The following is an 18,182-nucleotide window of genomic DNA, read 5'->3' as shown; positions in this document are numbered from 1 at the left end:
TTTTTTTTTCTTTAAGGGCTGGAGCTGACCTGGGCGGGGTACCCATGGGGGGGCTGGGGGAGCAAGGGGGGGTCATGGGGGCTCATGCAGAGCCCCCTATACAACATGGGGCAGTGAGGAATAGCAGGGATCACCCCCCTTCACCCCCACTCAGAAGCACCCAGTGAGCCGGGGCTTTTTTTTTCCCCAAAGAACCAGGAGCTGTGGCAGCCATTGCCGGGGTGGGAGAGGGGGCAGAAGATGGGCCTGGCTGATTTGGAGATTTGGCAGCAGCCGAATCTCTGAATCAGATTTGACCAAATTGATTTGGGACAGTGATTTGAATCACTGAATCGAATCACTGTCCCCCGAATCAGCCAACTCCGAAGCAAATACTAGCCACTTCGCACATGCCTAGTGTCCAGAGGTTCCCTAGGGATTCCCCAATATACCAGATAGTGCCCATTAGCTGACCAGCTGGGTAGGAGCAGGCCAGATTCATGTGTGAGGACTGCCCATTGTTTCAGCCACTGCCATTGTCCTGTGCTACAGGTGCTGTTTGTGTGCTACTACCTGAATGGACCTGTACGTGTTCCTTGATTTGCAGGCCATCATCACCCAGTGTCGGGAGGCTGCAGTCTGAATTATGTGGCAAGGTGCCAGTCCCGGCTTAGGAAGGCCAGCTTGACTTTGGCGGTCCATGAAATGAACAAGGACGGGCATCTCATGGGAAAGTGGCCATGAATTTGCTGGAGTCCACAGAAAGGCAGAAGCATAGCTATACCCAGCTTTCTCTTGCTGACAGCATTGACTTCTCTGAAGTGGTGATGGCCACAATGCACATATAATGCACCTGCTCTACTGTGGGAGTGTCTCCAAACCATGAAGGACCATTTCTGAGCCAGGTGGATGAATGGCAACTGGTGGGAGCAGTCACTGGGATGGCCATCTGGGATGATGAGCATGTTCCAGCCTACTTTTGTGGAGATCTGCATTGAGCTGGCCCCCTATCAAGTGGCTAACTACTGAGAGCACCACAGACTGTGGAGAAACATAGATCCATACATGTCAAGGTTGGAAGAGACCTCAGTAGGTCATCGAGTCCAACCCCCTGCCCTGGGCAGGAAAGAGCGCTGGGGTCAGATGACCCCAGCTAGGTGTTTATCCAGACTCCTCTTACAGAACCCCAGGGTAGGAGAGAGCACCACCTCCCTTGGAAGCCCATTCCAGGTTCTGGCAACCCTTACTGTGAAGTAGTTCTTTCTAATGTCCAACCTAAATCTGCTCTCTATTTGTGGCCATTGTTCCTAGTTACTCCAGGGGGTGCCCTAGTAAATAGAGCATCTCCTATTCCCTGCTGCCATCCCCTGATGAATTTATAGGCAGCCACAAGATCACCTCTCAGCCTTCTCTTGCAAAAGCTGAAGAGATCTAGGTCTCTCCTCATACGGCCTTGCCTACAGGTTTCTCACCATACAAGTGGCCCTCCTCTGAACCCTCTCAAGATTCATGGCATTCCTCTTGAAGTGCAGTGCCCAAAACTGGATGCAGTACTCCAGCTGCAGCCTGGCCAGTGCTGCATAGAGGGGAAGCATCACCTCCCTTGACCTGCTCGTCACGCATCTGCTAATGAATGATAAAATGCAGTTAGCCTTGTTGATCACTTTGTCATACTGATGACTTGTGTTCACCGTAGGGTCAGCTATGACTCCAAGATCCCTTTCTGCTGCAGTGCTGCTGAGAAGGTCATCCCCCAGCCTGTAAGTGTGTTGGTGGTTCTTTTTGCCCAGCTGCAGCACTTTGCACTTGTCTTTGTTGAACTGCATCCAATTTCGTTTTGCTCATTTTTCCAACCTGTCCAAATCCACCTGAAACCATTCCCTACCCTCTGGCGTGTTAGCTTTGCCCCATAATTTGGCATCATCTGCGAACTTGGACAAAGTGCTCTCCACACCCTCGTCCAAGTCACTGATGAAGACATTGAATAGCCCCAGTCCAAGGACTGAGCCTTGTGGGACTCCACTGCCCACATCTTTCCAAGTCGATATCAACCCATCCACCACCACTCTCTGGGTGTGACCCCTAAGTCTATTTGCCACCCACCTGACCATATAATCATCTACATCACCGCCTGCCAGTTTATTTACAAGAACAGAATGAGATACTGTATCAAAGGCCTTCTTAAAGTTTAGGTAGATGACATCTACCTCAACTCCTGCATCTAAGCATTTTGTGACCTGGTCATAAAAAGAAACAAGATTAGTCAGGCAGAATCTACCTGCAATGAATCTGTAATGACTTTCTTTCAGCATTACTTCCCCTGCTGGGCTCCCACAAATGTGAGTGTTTGTCTGAGTTTGTCCTGTAGGGGTCCTATACTACCCTACGCCTTCCTTTTGCTCCCTATATAACTGAAGAAGGACTTTTTGTTGTCCTTAATTTTTGTCGCCAGCCTAAATTCGAATCCTCCTTTGGCCTTCCTGATTCCCTGCAAGTGTGAGCCAGGGAGGTATACTCTTTTTTGGTGGCTACCCTGTTTCCACAACCTGTATACTTCTTTCTTTGCCCTTTGGCTTTCCTGGACTTCCCTCTTCAGCCAAAAGAGTTTCTTGGCCCTTTTGACCCCTTTTATACACAAGGGGATTGTCTCCTTCTGTGCCCATAGGATCGCTCCCTTGAGGAATGACCACCCTTCCTGGACCCCCATTTCGCCAATGCTCTTGAGCTTTAACGCCTAACTAATCTCCTGAGCACACTGAAGTTAGCCTTTCTGAAGTCTAGCACTTCAGCCCTGCTAGTTAGTTTATGCACTCTTCGCCAGATAGTGAATTCAGTCAATCAATGGTCATTATCCCCTAGGTTACCTTGTATCTGCAGATTCCCCACCAGGTCATTCCCTGTAGCTAACACCAAGTCCAGCAAGGCGTTTCCCTTGGTGGGATCGTATACCTCCTGCATTAGGTGGACATCCTGCATGCAGGGTAAGAACCTACTTGAGATGTTAGATTTGGCTGACTGCTCCTGCCAGCTGATGTCAGAGTAGTTTAGGTCACCCATGACAACCATCTCTCTCGACTGTACGGTCTCTGAGAGCTGTCCTTAGCTCATCCTCCTGGTGTGACAGTCTATAGTAGACCCCCATTACCAAGTCGCTTTCCTCCCCAGCCCCCTTGTATCCTGACCTACAGTACCTCAGTCTGGCCCTCCTCTGATCCCATCTTAATAGAGAATGCATATTGTTCCTTAACGTAGAGAGCAACACCCCCCTCTCCTTTTTTCCCCCACTCTATCCCATCTGTACAACCTGTAACCCTTAATGCCTACGGCCCAATCATGAGTAGGGTCCCCAACAGGTTTCAGTTAGTCCAACCAGGTCAAAGTTGCTGCTTGCAAGCAGGAGTGCAAATTCCTCCTGCTTGTTCCCCATGCTCCTAGCATTAGTATAGAGACATTTAAACCCCCCGATGGGTGCCCTTGGTACCCCCTGTCCTGATGTCTATCAGGCCCTTTAGTGCTTACCTGGGCTGATCCAGCGCATTGCTCATGCCTCGCTGATCCTAGGTTCTCCTTATCTTCTGCTTCCCTGTCCCCCAATGAACCTAGTTTAAATCCCTTTGGAGGAGATCAGCCAACCTGTAAAAGAACAGACTCTTACCTTTAGAAGAGAGATGAAGACCATCTTGTCCCAGGATGCCTGTCCCATGGAAGTGCAGATTGTTGTTGTAGAAGCCAAAACCCACATGATGGCACCAACTCCGAAACCGCAGGTTGACTTCCCTCATGCAGGCATCCTGATGCTGATGGCAACCACCAACTGGAAAGATGGACAAGAAGACCACCTGCGCCCCCAACTTCCTAAGGCTCGGCCCCAGAGCCCTATGCTTTTGTACTATGAAAACTTGCAACCCTCAACAGCCTCCAGTCCATGGCAAGCTAGTTCAGTGTTGGCATGTCTACAATGGGTAAAAAAAGTATGGGAGCTCACCTTGGTGATCCAGGAGGGAACGGTGCCCCTGCTAACCCGTAGGAGGCCATGAAGTTTCACAGAACTGGGGTTCTCAAACTACATTGATGCCATGGATGGGACCCACATCAACATCCTTTCCCCAGTCCACTGTGGCCAGGACTTCCTCAACTGAAAGGAATTTTCCTCTGTGGTGATGTAGGCAGCAGTGGACCACCACAGCCATTTTACACATCAATGCTGGCTGGTCTGGTAAGGTGCCATGACCCCAGGGTATTCCAAAACTCCCAGATACCTTAAGTGGTAGAAACAGGTGAAGTTTGTCCCTGACATGCCCAGCAAAAGTGGAGCAGGTGACAGTGCCTCCACTGCTAAGCCAGACTGATAAAGGTTTTCACATGTTAGACAGATGCCCCCAAGGAGCTTTTCAGTTACCACCTCAGCAGTTGCTGAATGGCTGTGGAGTGTGCTTTTGGTTAACTTAATGAGGACCCACATAGATACCAACAACTACTACAGGACCTGCTTCCTAGTCTCTCAGTGTCCTGTAGAATATCTGCGAGGCCAAGTGGAGGCTATTCCTGAGGCATGGGCAGTGGAGTGCCCTATGGCTATCCCAGGTGTCACCATGGCATGAGAGTGGCCTCTGGAAACCAACTGCAAGGCAGTGTGGGGGAAGCTCTGGCAGACCCCTTTGCATGACTCCAGCCAGGGGAGCAGAGCAATGCCACCTTCACTATTAAACTGCATAAAACTATTTAACATTGTGCTTTCCCCCTCCCCACTATTAAGTTCCGCAAACCAATCAAACTTTGCTTCCTCTTAAAACTCCTGAAACCAAACCTGACTTCTCCTGTGACAACTTCCAGCACTGGCAGTTGAGCATTGGGAGCTTTGGGATGTTGGGGGAAATGTGAAACAGGAGTCAGGATGGGAGCTGCAGTGTCAGGGCCGGCTGGGAGGTATGCACGCTGGGATGGAGGGGATGGATGCTCCATACACAGATCACAGCCCAGTATTTGGGCTAGCTGAGAAAAAAGTGTTTTTCCCTTCTTGCAGAAAGATGGTTTCTTCACATCTCCCAACCTATTAAAGGCCAATTTTCCCCCTCCACAGGCGAGCAAGCAAAATCACAGGTCTTACATAAAAGGGGCAGCTACTTAAAATGGAGAAATGAGAAAAATACAATCAAAAACTTCACATGAAAAGAAATGTCCAGTTCCCCAAACTCAGGTCTATGGTGTACCTGTGTCAGAGGGGTCTGTCAGCACCTGCAAACAGAAGTGGGCTGTGGTGTGGACATGTCCAGCACTCATTGACAGTTGCCTTTTAACTGCTGCTGAGGACTTGGGGCACATGCGCCTGCTGGGCTTCTAGTTCCCCATGAACCCTGGGGCTGCCTGAGCAGTCTGGAGTATTGTGGGCGATTTGGAGACTGGCCAGGATTGCCTCCATCTTCAAGTTCAGCATAGCCACAAGACAACACCATCAGCCTCCACAAACACAGGCAGAGCATCTGTTGGTCACCTAGTGGTGTGGGCAGACCTGGGCATTTCTCCTAGCGAGCCACATAGCTATCTGTCTGCCTGGACTACTTGATGCCATGACAGACCACGTCCATGCGCTCTCTGTAACGCCTCCCACCTCTCCCTGGCCTCAGTGGTCTGTGTGGTGTGGGACCTGATGAGAACAGCAGCTTCGCCCAGGTGCAGCTCTCTGTGCCCACCTTACCAAGCACTCATGGGCATCCTGAGACCTGTAGATGCCAGATCCACCAGCTGCAGGTGTCAGCCCTGCAAAGGGAACAAGTCAGGCATCCATAGTTTAGCTCCCGACTGTCCAGATAGCATGCAGAACTCCAACAAACGTTGCCAGTTGCAAGGCCATGCAGCCTGCGGGAATGAGTATTTCACCTACTCGCTCAACATGCTAAGCTCACCATCCTTACCCCAGGAATCCAAAGGGGGCCTGCCAGGTAACAACACCCAGTCTAAGCCATGGAAATCAACCCCTGGATCTCTGTTAATACCCAGTCACACAAGCCAACATCCTGTGAGGAAGTGAGGCAGCTAGCATTTTATCCTACATACCGTGGTGGGAGTTAACCCAGAATACCTGGAAGTGTGCACTTAGATTGAGGACAAAACACTTCCTCCTGGGACAAAGGTGGCATCTATTTATAACCTCAGTAGCAACATATTCACCAGTACATTCACTCCAATGCCACCAAGTGTAATCAGCAGGCTGTGGGAGAGGCAGGAGAGAGGTCAAGGACCTATCCCCCACATTTGCTCGAAGACCCGTTCAACCTGGCCAATATGACTCTAATAAGCCTGATACCACGACAAAGGCCAGAGCTATCTTATTACCTTTTGAGAAAACCCACCAGTATTTGCTGTCCTTTTACTGGAGGACATGGTGGTCCCAGATGGCTGTGAAGCATGGGAGAGTTGTGCCACCTACAACAGCGCTTCAAGGAGGAAGGCTCTGCCCTGGAACATGAGGTCACAACCCATGAGATATATTAAGCACTAGTTATCTGTCTGCAATAGACTGGCACACAATCACAGCAACCATAGAACTTGGAGTCACCTGACATGTGCCCCAAGAACTAAGAGAAGCCAAATGGTCACCTCCACCTAGCACCACTCAAGCCCCGCCCCAAACAATTTAGAGGCCCCATTCCCTGCCATTCATGCACAACAGCAATTCAGGACAGCAGAAGCTATGTCAACAGGGCCATTACCATAAATACTCAATTGATGTTGAAAAGGGGGCACTTCGTTTAGGACACCAAGGATGCCAAAAGTGTCAATTGGGCTATTACCATATCTGCTCCTCAACTGAAGGTAAAAGGAGAGGTAATGCACAGCACACAAAAGCAAAGCTCTCTACATCATGGACATGCCTCCATAAAACAATGACAGTACTTAATTGCCCAGTTAAACTGAGGTGCTTTGCGCACACACACACCAGAATGGCCCCCCACCCCCTTCCCAGGAATGAAGTCTAGTTCCTTTTTTGAACCCTTGCCCAATCCCTCACACTCACCACCCATGGTGACCAGCCACCGTGCAGCAGTAAACAAAGGCAAGAGTCTGGGCTTCCCACCTTGGCATGAGCAAACTTGCATATAGGCAAGGTCCAGCTTGTGTGTGTTCCTTGTCACTGGCAAGGTCCCTGGGGCTGGGAGAAAAGGAACTATGCCAGGAAAGTTTGAACAGGCATGGGTGGGCTGAGAGCCCATTTTGGCAGCCTGGTGACAAGCAGAAGACCGGGGCCAGTCACTTCAGCTCTATATCTACACTGTGGTTGTACAGAGATGGAGTCCCTGGCCTGGCTCAGCATCATGGTAGTCTTCTGGGTGTGACTCAGTAAAAACCCACAGCCACAGCGAATCCAAGTCACTGTCTGAGTCTGGGAAATTAGGGCCATCACAAAGCTGTGTCATTCAGTGAGAGGATGCAGGACAACCCCTCGCTGCAGGTGCATAATGCTCTGGGCACTCCAGAAACAGCTGATGTCATAGGTCCTCAGGGACTGCTGCCTTAAGACTTTGAGTATCTGCTGCCCATGGCATTTGCGCCTGAAGGCTGACATTTATGCAGTAATCTTTTAGAAGACTACTTGATTATGGTGGCTGGAACAAGTGGCTCCTGGTTCTCCACCTCTCCAAATGGAAATCATTGTGGGATGCATGGAGAACCATGCGGTCAGTTTGTCTGAGGATAACCATACAGACACTCTCCACAATGTGCTGGGAGAAAGTGAGGCAGACAGAATTTTATGCCACTTACTTTGGTGGGAGTTAACCCAGGATAGTGGACTTGTATATTTGGAAGTGCACACTTTGATATAGGACAAAATACCTTCTCCTGGGACAAAGGTGATATCTGTTTATAGCCTTAATAGCAACAACATATTCACCAGTACACCTGTTCCAAACAAGTAGTGCAGTTCATTTTACAAAGATTAAAAACCAAACATCAGATTCTAATATAATCATCTTAATGCATCACTCACTCTGTAGAACAAAGAAAAAATAAGGCCCATTAGTTTAACACTGAGGAACAGTTATGCACTACTTATCAGAATGACTGAAGAAGTCCACATTCCCAACTGGACAAAGTACAGTAACACTCAAGTGTAAGGCCGTTGGGCTAACTGCCTCAAAAATGTTATTAGGCAAGATTATTCATTTGGGAAGCTTTTGGACTGAGAAGGAGAGTTAAATTAAAAATTATCCTTCTTCACAGCATTTATGTTAGCATTTACACATCCCTATGGACCAAATGCAAAGCCTTGTGATTTTATAAGTGGGAACCAAACAATAAAAACACAACAAAGGCGACTTCATGGAAGATATTTTGAGGGCATAGGGTCTGGTTGGGCTGGTGATTAATGTGAAAGTTGCTAAAGAAAAAGTGGGATATATACACTGAACTAGTTCTGTGCAATTGATTTGTTTTTATTTATAAAAATGGTAAACCTGTACTACTTTTCTGCCTGATGAAATATTCCTGAGTTTTAGATCACTGCTGAGGCAGAGCAGATCAAACTCTGAAAATGTAGTTATGAAAGTCTTGCAAGTCAGCTTCAACATTGCATGTATTGGTTAGCAGCCTTCACTCATCAATAAACGTTAATCTTCCAGGTCCTTCATTCCTCATCCACCTCCGATATCTCTTCCATCGTGGGTCCATGGCCATCTTCTTTTTTAGTTCTTCCTCTTGCTCTTGTTTGTAGACCTGGAAAGGGAAAGAGATTTAAAAAACAAACCCAACAACTTTAAAGCCCAAGAAAACATAGGCCCTTAAGGTGAACTAATGACTACTCTATCCATTAGTCAAACAGTTTATAGACTATTGTTAATATTAAAAAGGACTCCAGGCTGCGTTCCTGGCTGTGAGCATGCCATGGTTGCATGCATGCACGTGGCATTTATTGGTGACATTATCAGCCAAAAGCCGCCAATTGCCAATGTTAATATTTTTAATATCGATGCCAATCTGATATTCAACTGATATATCGCTGCACATGCCAGTTTCAAAGATCTAAGAGAAACTTTTGGATCTCAACTGCAAGCTTTTCTTTGGTATCACTGTGAAAAAAGCCACTCCATATGGCTTTTTTTTTTTTATGCCACATGGCTAACTCTTCTATTAACAAACTTCCCCACCCTTCCAAGTCTGTTTTTTGCTGTTCAGTTTCCAGCACGTGTTCGTGTTCTACCTGGACCTAAACAGGCCAGTTTCCTTGTGGCAACACTTAATTCCATCAGCATACATAGCATTAAACAAACAACATATTAATAGTGCCATACAGCAATAAGGAAGTCATATCCTGGACCAGTGAAGAGAATGGCTGAAGTGATAGACTGCTGCAAAACAGGAACTTCAACTGATCTGGATAAACATAATTAATTACTGTGGCGGATTTATCAGGTCTTTTTCAAGGGCACTTCTCACTGGTGTACTAGATCTAGCTAGCCCCACCACCCTACTATTGTATTTAAGTATACCACAGGATGGCAAAACTGCTTTTTGGATACAGGATTTCCATCCACTGCCAGCAGTCTCCAGTTTAAGCTGCAACGTCTAGTACCGAAGTGACTTTTACATACAAACACCATGGTAGGAAATTGTAGTTTTGCATTTAAGAAAGTTCTCTCTTTTGCATTTGTTATCATCACAACATGTCAAAACTACTCGCCTCATAGTTCTCTCTCATCCACAGGTGCCGTTCAAGAAAAGTCTTTTTCTGCTCATCTTCTAAACTGTCAAACTGAGACTGGGACATTTTCATGTATCTACGTATTATGTATAGTTTTTCTTCCTCTCCATATTCTTGACCTTTAATATTGAAACAATAAATCCACCAGCAATACCAGATTACATATTTGCACACGTAAAAAGGAGCCAAGAGGATTTGGAATAGGAGAATGTTGTATACTTTAGGTTTTTGGTAGCCGCCTTTTATATCTATTTTATTTTTTATGATGTTTTTGATGATGTCCTCCTCTTCCTTGCGAGTTTCTTCTTTAGACCGCCTATTTTTGCCCTTTTCCTTAGCTCTGTTGAGTAGGCCTTGTTGCCTTGCAATCTCAGTAGCTTGGATGCGATATTTTGGCACTGTGGCTAAATAGTTGATAGCCTCATTGTAGCTACTCCACCAGCTGAAGAACTAGAATATAAGAAGAAAAGTAACAGATTCTTATTTCCATTTGTAACTTCAACAAAGAAAGCACAGGAAAAAACAAAGCTCATTGCCTCCTGGACATTAAGCTACCAGTTAAATACCACCAATGCTAAAAACTGAAAACAGATTACATTTTATACTTTATAATCTAAGTGCTATGGAAATATCTGTTTATCCAAACAGGCAAGGTAGATAGTAACCCCATTTTACTGCTAAGAAAACAAGATTAGAGGTGAGGTAACTTATTATGGTTAAAGGAAATAAAACACCATGCCAGCCCTGGAAGGGTCATATATGGGGACTGAACAAAGTGTTTCCAAATTGCTAAATGAGACTCTGCTGCAGGACTTAAAGACTCAAAGAGTCCCTTATTTTCAAGGAAAATGGAGACAAACTTCTGTTGGCCAGTCAGTCACCAGATGGGAAGTAAAGTACCACAATGTGTTAGCACTCCTAAGACAGAAGTGCTCTGTACTGTGCTTCTTGGGGTTCAGTCGTAGGCTCACTTTTAAGGAATACGTTTCATAGTGTATGCAAAAATGTATTTCACTTTACTTTTTCCAGTGAAAAAAATGGAGAGCTAGTTTACCACTAAGACAACGTTGGATTAAAATTGTGTGTTACATGAAATTACTTTCAAATTGAAGCCTTATCCCATGGTTTACAGTAGCAGCAACTGCCAGCAACAGAGTGGGAGGGGCTAGGTAATGGGGGAAGGGGAGCAGCCAGGCAGGGACAAGCCCGAGCCTGTGACTACCTGCTTATCTCCTCATACTTCAGGACACCCTTCAAAGGATCTTGCATAGCCCCAATTGAGTATCAGTTCTATACACCAGTATCATATCTTGCTACAAAAATACTACAATAGTTAAGAAAATGCTTCTCTTCTACCCCAAGAAATAAAGAAAAAAACTCAACCTATACACCAGTTTTACTAGCACACAGTGCTTCTTTGATTATACACTGCCATAAGCAACAGGGTCATAGAAGAGTCCAATGAAACCTTATTATGGTATATTCAGATCATTCCTTCCACATACAGACCAGTGATTCTCAACCAGGGTGCCAGAAGATAAGCAGTAAAATTAAGCAGATAAGTACAGACCCAGGCCCATCTGGACAATCCCCTATTCCCAATACCAGGCCCCTTTGCAAGGAGGTAAACACTGTAATCCATACATTAATTTTTGAAATTGGGTGCCACTCAGTTCACAAAAATAACGTGGGATGCCTCAGTGATGAGAAGCAGGATGCAGGGCAGTATTTAATAGAGGTGCACCGATACATTGGTTCATATCATATTGGCACCAATAAAAACTGACATTGTTGGCAATCGGCTTTTTTTGGCTGATGTATCCAATAGCATTGCCAAAAAATGCCATGTGCATGCACATAGTCACAGAAAGCACACTGCCAGCATGGCAGCTTAGACAGTAGTTTCCAGATGATAAATCTGTTGGGAGAAGAGGGGGGAGGAGGGGTGGGAAAGGGTGGAAGGGGGCAGATCAAGGCCCCCCACAGTAAGGGAGGGAGTGGGGCTGGGGTAGACACTGCACAGCTGGGACAGGGTGCAGGACACCCCCTCCCCCCCAAATCCCAGAAGGGCTGCTTGCAACTCCATCTCGCATCCCACCTGGGCAGTGCCTATCCCTACCCCTGCCCCACTCCCTCCCTCACCACATAGGTCCCAATCTGCTCCCCCCGCCCCCAGACTTACCAGCGGGAGGCTGTTCTTCAAGTTGCCAGGCTGCATATCAGCAATTGGATCAGCTGATATGGCTCATTAATAACCAGCCATTGGTATCGACCCAAAAAATATTAGTGCACCCCTAGTATATAAACCTTTAGGACTTCCATAATCACCGCCCCCCCCCACACACGCATTTAAACAACAGTTCAGCAATAATTACAGTTGTCTGAAATATAGTCAGTCATTAAGATCATTGTTTCAAATAAACAAAATTCTTTTTAACTGGTTCAATCTCACTTTGCCTAATAATCTAGTTCCCATGCCTGGGACAGACTCTAAAGCATTTAGCCCTTCATTTCATGAACCATAAAATTTGATTATTTCTAACAGTGCAAGATGTTACATGTTAACTATATAGTACTAAAAAATAAGGAGGTTGCTTCCATTATCTGTATAGGCTGGGGTCCAAGAGACAGAATTACTCAACTCCAAGATCTAATCTGTTGAACAGATATTCAGTAAAGATAGCAGACAGCACTTATCCCAAGGAGAAATAATGAAGCCATCTATTCTTGTGGTTTTTCACTTAACTGCACAAAGCAACAGTGGCAGTAAGGGAAGTAAAAACAGGAAGCAGCATCTTTTAGTTTAGAAATCCAAGGGGAAGTATAAATGTATTTTACCTGAAACACAGAGATAGCACATACTGTAAGCAGAATTACTATTCTGACGTCCACTTTAGGTGCCAGCCTCCTGCTATAGTAATGATAATAATGGCGGTAATACTCTTCAGGGTGATCCAACATGTAGTCATAATCCTTACGTGTTTCTTCATCCTGCAGAATAACAACTTTTTAAGGTTCAGATCCTTTCAGATTTAGTCACTGTTACCTAGACCATTTCAGAAAACAGTCCTGTAGCCAATTAGTTTACCAAATTCACACCCACAGTACTGTTATACTACTCTCAGCAATGAGTGGTATAACATGACAATATGGTCGTAACATTTTTGCAGAGTCCAGTGGGACCTTATTACGGTATATTGAGCCCCACACCACCCTAATTACCACAAATAAATCAAAGAGATATTTTGCTAGAATTTTCCCAGCCCCCAGTCCAACTATCTAGAATGCTACCTAAAACAATAGTGTTAAAACAGAAGAACTCTTCTTAAATTGAGTGTCCCCTGAGGTGTGCACTAAATGTGGAGTCTAGAAAATATTCACTTTCTTCACAACAGGAGATGGGGATTCCAAAATAACATACAGGGAGATTATATGCCCTTTAAATACTTAATTCTTCCTTTGGCAAGAGTTCTTCCTTAATTTTCTACCTGGCCACCTTAAAAACTTTTCAAGTAAACATTATTAAATTAATGTACTGATTTAAAAACACACTGAATATCTATCTGGGGATGAATAAATGGTGGGAGTTTTCTGAAGTTAACTGAAAGGCAGTCTTTTAGTATTTGCAAAACCATGGAAACTAATCTGAATGTGGTCAGTTTTATCTAGCTTTGAAAGCCAAGCAGAACTGGCTGTGGATAATAATGGGAGGAGGAAACCCTCTAAAAGCATGGAGAAGACTATTGTGCATCATACAAGCTGCTGACAAGCCTTGAGCTGCATGACTTCAGTGGGAAAACAGACCACTTCCAAAAGGATTAAGCTACCTTCTGCTGCTCAAAAACAAAAAGGTTCTTGGTTGAATTACTTACTAGAACAGGCTTCACAGATAAATTGTTCAGTTCATGCTTGCTTACTTGGATACCCTACCGAAAAGTCTGCAGTGTCAAAATTCCCTGCATTTATTCTTGACAAAGTTCAGTTTTCATGACAGCTAAAAAAGATACTTCCATTTTCCTCTCCTATTTACAAGGTTTGGGAGTCCCACCCCATCCTCCCTCCCCCTTCTCCTCCCAGATTTTGGAACTCTTTGGGCTGAGATTTATTTTAGTTAATGTTTCTTTCTAAAAAGGAAGATTTAAAAATTTGAAGAAAACTGACCTATTAGAACAATTAATTAGAGGACAAGCTATTAAAAGTATTACAGCTAACTAAGCTGAAAAAAATAAAATTTTCATTTTTCTTTAATTTAATGAAATAAAGAATTAAGTATCATAGCACAGGACCAACAAATGCAAAAAAAAATACTCTAAAGCAGAGGTGGCCAATTATTGCGGCCCAAGGGCCATATGGGGAGTTTTGATAAGCTGTCATGGGCCAGGTCAGCACTCCACCAGCAACTCACCAAAACTCCCTATGGGTCTGTGGGTGGTCATGGAGCAGTGTTCAGGAATGGGAGGGACAGGCAAGGCTGGAATCACAGGACTGGGTTGTGCCTACTCCCTACGTGCCCCTGGCCTCCGGTGGGGGGACTATGTGCGGGGGGAAAGAGGAGTGTGCGCATGTGTGTAGGTAGGGGGCTGCCTGGGGGCACATGCAGCAGAGTTCACCTGGGCACTGAGGTCTGCAGTGCCCCCACAGCACTCTGCATGGGGCTGAGCTCCACTAATTTGCACTGGGGCAGCCTTCTGGTGCCCACAGCCTGGTTGGGTGCTGCTCTGCTCCTGATCTTGCCACTGCCACATCAAGCCTTTCTGGGTGAGCAGCTTTACCCGGATGGCTCCTGTCCAGGCATGCAGGGCTCCAGCTCCAGGAAGGTGGCTTGGAACTGGAGCCCTGCATGCTGGGGCAAGAACTGCCCAGCTGAAGCTGCTCACTTAGAGCAGCATGGCTTGGCAAAGCCAAGCTCAGGAGCAGGAGTTGTCATTAGAGGCAGGGACCACAGAGTAGCACCCAGATGCACCAGGAACAGCCCCCTGGACGAGCTGCACATCCTGGCCAGCGCTGGTGGTAGCCTGGCACAGGTGCCCTAGCACAAGTGGACAGGACTTGGCCCCATGCAGTTGCAGGCCAGGTCAGCACACCCATCGCGCCTTGCCCCAACACAACAATTCACCAAAACTCCCTATGTAGGATGGAGCCGTGGGTAGGGAGCAGTGTTTGGGAGTGGGACAGGCAGGCAGGGCTCAGGTAAGAGGGCAGGGAAGTGGGGTGGTGACAGCATGGGGTCAGGGCCCAAGGCAGAGCTACGATCCACTTCCCTCACACCCCTGTGACCAAAATGGGTTCCACAGGCAGGGGCATGCAAGGAGTGTACAGCCGCTCTGTCCTGGGCCCCGGCCCCACTCTATCACCACCCCATAATCCTGGGGCCTCCATGGAGACCAGACAGAAGCTGCACAGGCAGGGCACACAGCTGGGCAAGAAGCTGCGTCCAGGGCTGTGCCAGAGCTGCAATCTGCTCCTTATACACCCCTATCCACAGAACCCACGCCCAGCACAGCCCTGCACTGTCACTGCCCAAGATCCAAGGGTCTCCCCAGCCCTGCTCACCTGTCATGCTCCCGGATGCCACTCCCCATTGGCCCATGGCCTCATGCCAGCCACCCAGCTGCATACTCTCCATGTGGGTCCCACCCTGGCAGCACGTGTGGAATGGATGGGCCAAAGCACCCAGGCAGTGGGACTGGGTCTGGCAGGGGCAGCCTGAAGGAGCCACCACTGCAAGGAAATAAAGAGTTCAGCTGCCATGCTGCCCTGGCCCTGCTGTGTACGCACCATGGCCCCTCACCTGGGCCAGGCAAAAAAAAAAAAAATTGCTCCGCAGGCTGTATTTTGCCCACCCTATACTAGAGCGATAGTGATGGTCTGCCTCGTAATAATCTACCTCCTTCCTCTACAGTGAGGAGAAAGCCTTGCAAAGGAAGAAGAAAGGATGCTTGGGGCTGTGCTTCTAGGGGCTTCTTTTATAACTGCCAGCCTCAGTGACTCTTGGAAGTCCAAGATGGTCATTTACTCACAGACCTGTGGGAAAATGGGGTTAGAAGGAACCTCAAAAGGTATATTTGTAACTTCTTGCCCTGTCCCAGCAGATGCAGAGAGAAATGCATCACTTGCCTCCCATTTGACAACCATTATCACATTCTTCCAGATTTTCTTTCTTGACTCTAAATAACGCCAGCTCTGCCAACCTTGCCTTAGAGATCACATTTTCTACACGGTTACTCACAGCTCCACTCTGTCCAATTTCTCCAGCCTTCCCCTGAGTGCGGGACCCAAACCCAGACCCAGCACACCAGGTGAACAGGTTAGCAGAAATGCCTCCCGCAACTTGCCTGCAGCGCTCCAAGCGCTGCTAGGACACCACAGACTACTACCCAGCCACACATGCTCAACCTGTGGCCACGCCCCTGGTCCTTTTCTGCAGGCCACAGCAGGCCAGCACTGCCTGCAGACTTCCAGTGGCAGCTCCAAAGCACCAGTGCCCACCCAGCTCCATCCTTACTTGCCCCCTCCAGCCCTGCCTGCTCCCCATGCCCACACCCCCCCAGCAAGGCACTGGGCTCCCCCCACCACCAGGACTGTGGGATGGGAGGGGCCCAGCCACGGCCTGTGTCCTGCCCTACCCCCCCCACGTAGAAACTCACCCCCCCCCACTCCGACAGAACCACCTCCACAGGCGAGGGGGTCACATATGGCCCCCCACGATGGAACCACTTCAGCAGGCGGGGGGGAACACGTGCCCCCCCCGCGGACGGAGCCACCCCGGCGGGGGGGACCCACACACGACCCCCAAGACGGAAGCGCCGGCGCCGCCTTGCCTCGCTTCGCCCCGCCCCGCGCGCCCCGCGTCCCGTCGGTGTCTCTTACCGGGGCGGCTGCGGCCGGGGCGGCGGTCCCGCTCGCTCACCTTGAGGGTCTCGTAGGCTGTGGCGATGAGCAGGAAGGTCTCATGCGCCGTGTCCGGGTCCTGGGCATTGCCGTGCTGGCGGTCGGGGTGGTAGCGCCGGGCCAGCTGCCTGTAGGCGCGCGCGATCTCCGCCTTGCTAGCCTCGCGGCTCACGCCCAGCACATCGTAGCACACGTGCAGCCCGCAGTACAGGCCCTCCACCAGCGCCACGGCCAGCAGCAGCGCCAGGACCCGCGCGGCATACGCCGCCATGGCGCCCGCCTGCAGCCATGCGCCGCCGCCCCGTGCGCATGCGCCGCCGCCAGCGCAGGGCAGGGCCCAAGCTGCGAGACGTGGCTGCAGCTGAAGGGCGGAAACGGCCAAGCCGGGGGCGGGGCCAAGAGGCGTTGGAGGCGCGGCGCACGGGCACAGGAGTGGACGAGGGGGCGGAGCCAAAGGGCGGAGGAGAGCGGGGAGAGGAACGCGTTGTGAGGGGCGGGGTGTAGGGGAGAGGGGCGAGGCCAGAAGAATGAACGACAGCGGTGGGCGGGGCGACCTGAGGAGGGACGGAGCCAAAGAAAGGCGCGTCATAAGGGGGTGGGGCAGGCCCGTGCTGCTGCGGGGTGACGTCAGCCCTTGTGACAGGTAAGATCAGTAGAAGTGGTCGAAGTGTCTGATCGTTTTTGAGGCAGCTCACTCATGCAAAACCCAAGTCACTCTCAGGGAGTCTGAACTGACTTCTGGGTTTGCTGTTAGCACTTTCTTATGACTGCTTGCCTCGAAATGAAGAAATAAATACATGAATGAAATATAGAGAATAAATACAGAATTTTTTTAAATTTAAATTTTCCATATTCCAAGTCAAATTAGCCAAAACAAATTCCAAATCCATGAGTCAGTCCAGAACCACAAGTGGCCCTACTACAGGCAAACATCCTCCACGCCTATCTGGGGCTTCAGATATTTCCAAATCCTTTGGCAGGCATCCTACTTGCTGGAGACTTGGGATGCGGATGCCCCCAAGTTTTGCTTGTCCCCAGCCGGAGCAAGCCAGGGAGGAGTGTCCCCTTTCTATAAAGTGGGCATAAAGCCAAGACCCTTCCCACTCCAGCAGTTAAGTGGGAGGTTTATTTATTGTACATTACCTTAGCAGGTACGGTCCTTGTGCCAGGAGAGCGGTCGTCCCCAGATGCAACTAGGAAGACTCGCTCAGTGGTCATGGTGTTTCCCTTGCCAGGCAAGCATAGGACTACAGTACGCTTGATCTGAGCAGAAAGATTTTTTTTTTTGGTAAAAATATATGTCTATATATATATAAGGTTATCTATATCTACACTCTGAGTATCACTACACAAAAAAAGCCTTAACCTGTTACAAAAACTGCATCCACGCAGCCCACACACCTGTACAAAAGCCAGCTGTCCACCCGGACCCTTTACAACATCTGCATTGCACACTACACACACAAGCAACTTCTGGTCTCTCAGACTAGGCAACCCTTTTCTTTCATCCCCACCCCACTAGCGGGGCCACATACTCAGTTCTCCTGTCGTCACTGTCGCTCCAGCTCCCACTGGAGGACCTGCTGCTGCTGTCACTGTCGCTATCCTCAGTTCC

General features: G+C 48.3%; 1 protein-coding gene across 1 annotated transcript; it reads right to left on the bottom strand.

Annotated features, from left to right (window-relative positions):
- Positions 1 to 7,818: 7,818 nt before the first annotated feature.
- DNAJC25 (DnaJ heat shock protein family (Hsp40) member C25) lies at positions 7,819 to 16,864 on the bottom strand. The gene is made up of 4 exons (XM_019517048.1): positions 16,587 to 16,864; positions 12,515 to 12,667; positions 9,656 to 10,126; positions 7,819 to 8,691 (listed from the first exon to the last, which is right to left on the bottom strand). The coding sequence occupies exons 1-4, from the start codon at positions 16,836 to 16,838 to the stop codon at positions 8,569 to 8,571; spliced, it is 999 nt and encodes a 332-aa protein (XP_019372593.1). The 5' UTR covers positions 16,839 to 16,864; the 3' UTR covers positions 7,819 to 8,568.
- Between the last annotated feature and the right edge of the window lie 1,318 nt (positions 16,865 to 18,182).

This window comes from Gavialis gangeticus, unplaced genomic scaffold, assembly GCF_001723915.1.
Source record: "Gavialis gangeticus isolate Ggan-Ray unplaced genomic scaffold, GavGan_comp1, whole genome shotgun sequence".
Classification (NCBI taxonomy): domain Eukaryota; kingdom Metazoa; phylum Chordata; order Crocodylia; family Gavialidae; genus Gavialis; species Gavialis gangeticus.
This window is presented reverse-complemented; position numbering and strand designations above follow the sequence as displayed.

Bases quoted from the DNA above. Each gene is read 5' to 3' on its own strand.
- DNAJC25 (XM_019517048.1), bottom strand. From the start codon at position 16,838: ATGGCGGCGTATGCCGCGCGGGTCCTGGCGCTGCTGCTGGCCGTGGCG. The intron at 12,668-16,586 runs GTGAGCGAGCGG...GTTATTCTGCAG, and splicing joins CAGCCTACGAGACCCTCAAG to GATGAAGAAACACGTAAGGA. The intron at 10,127-12,514 runs GTAAAATACATT...CTTATATTCTAG, and splicing joins GTGCTATCTCTGTGTTTCAG to TTCTTCAGCTGGTGGAGTAG.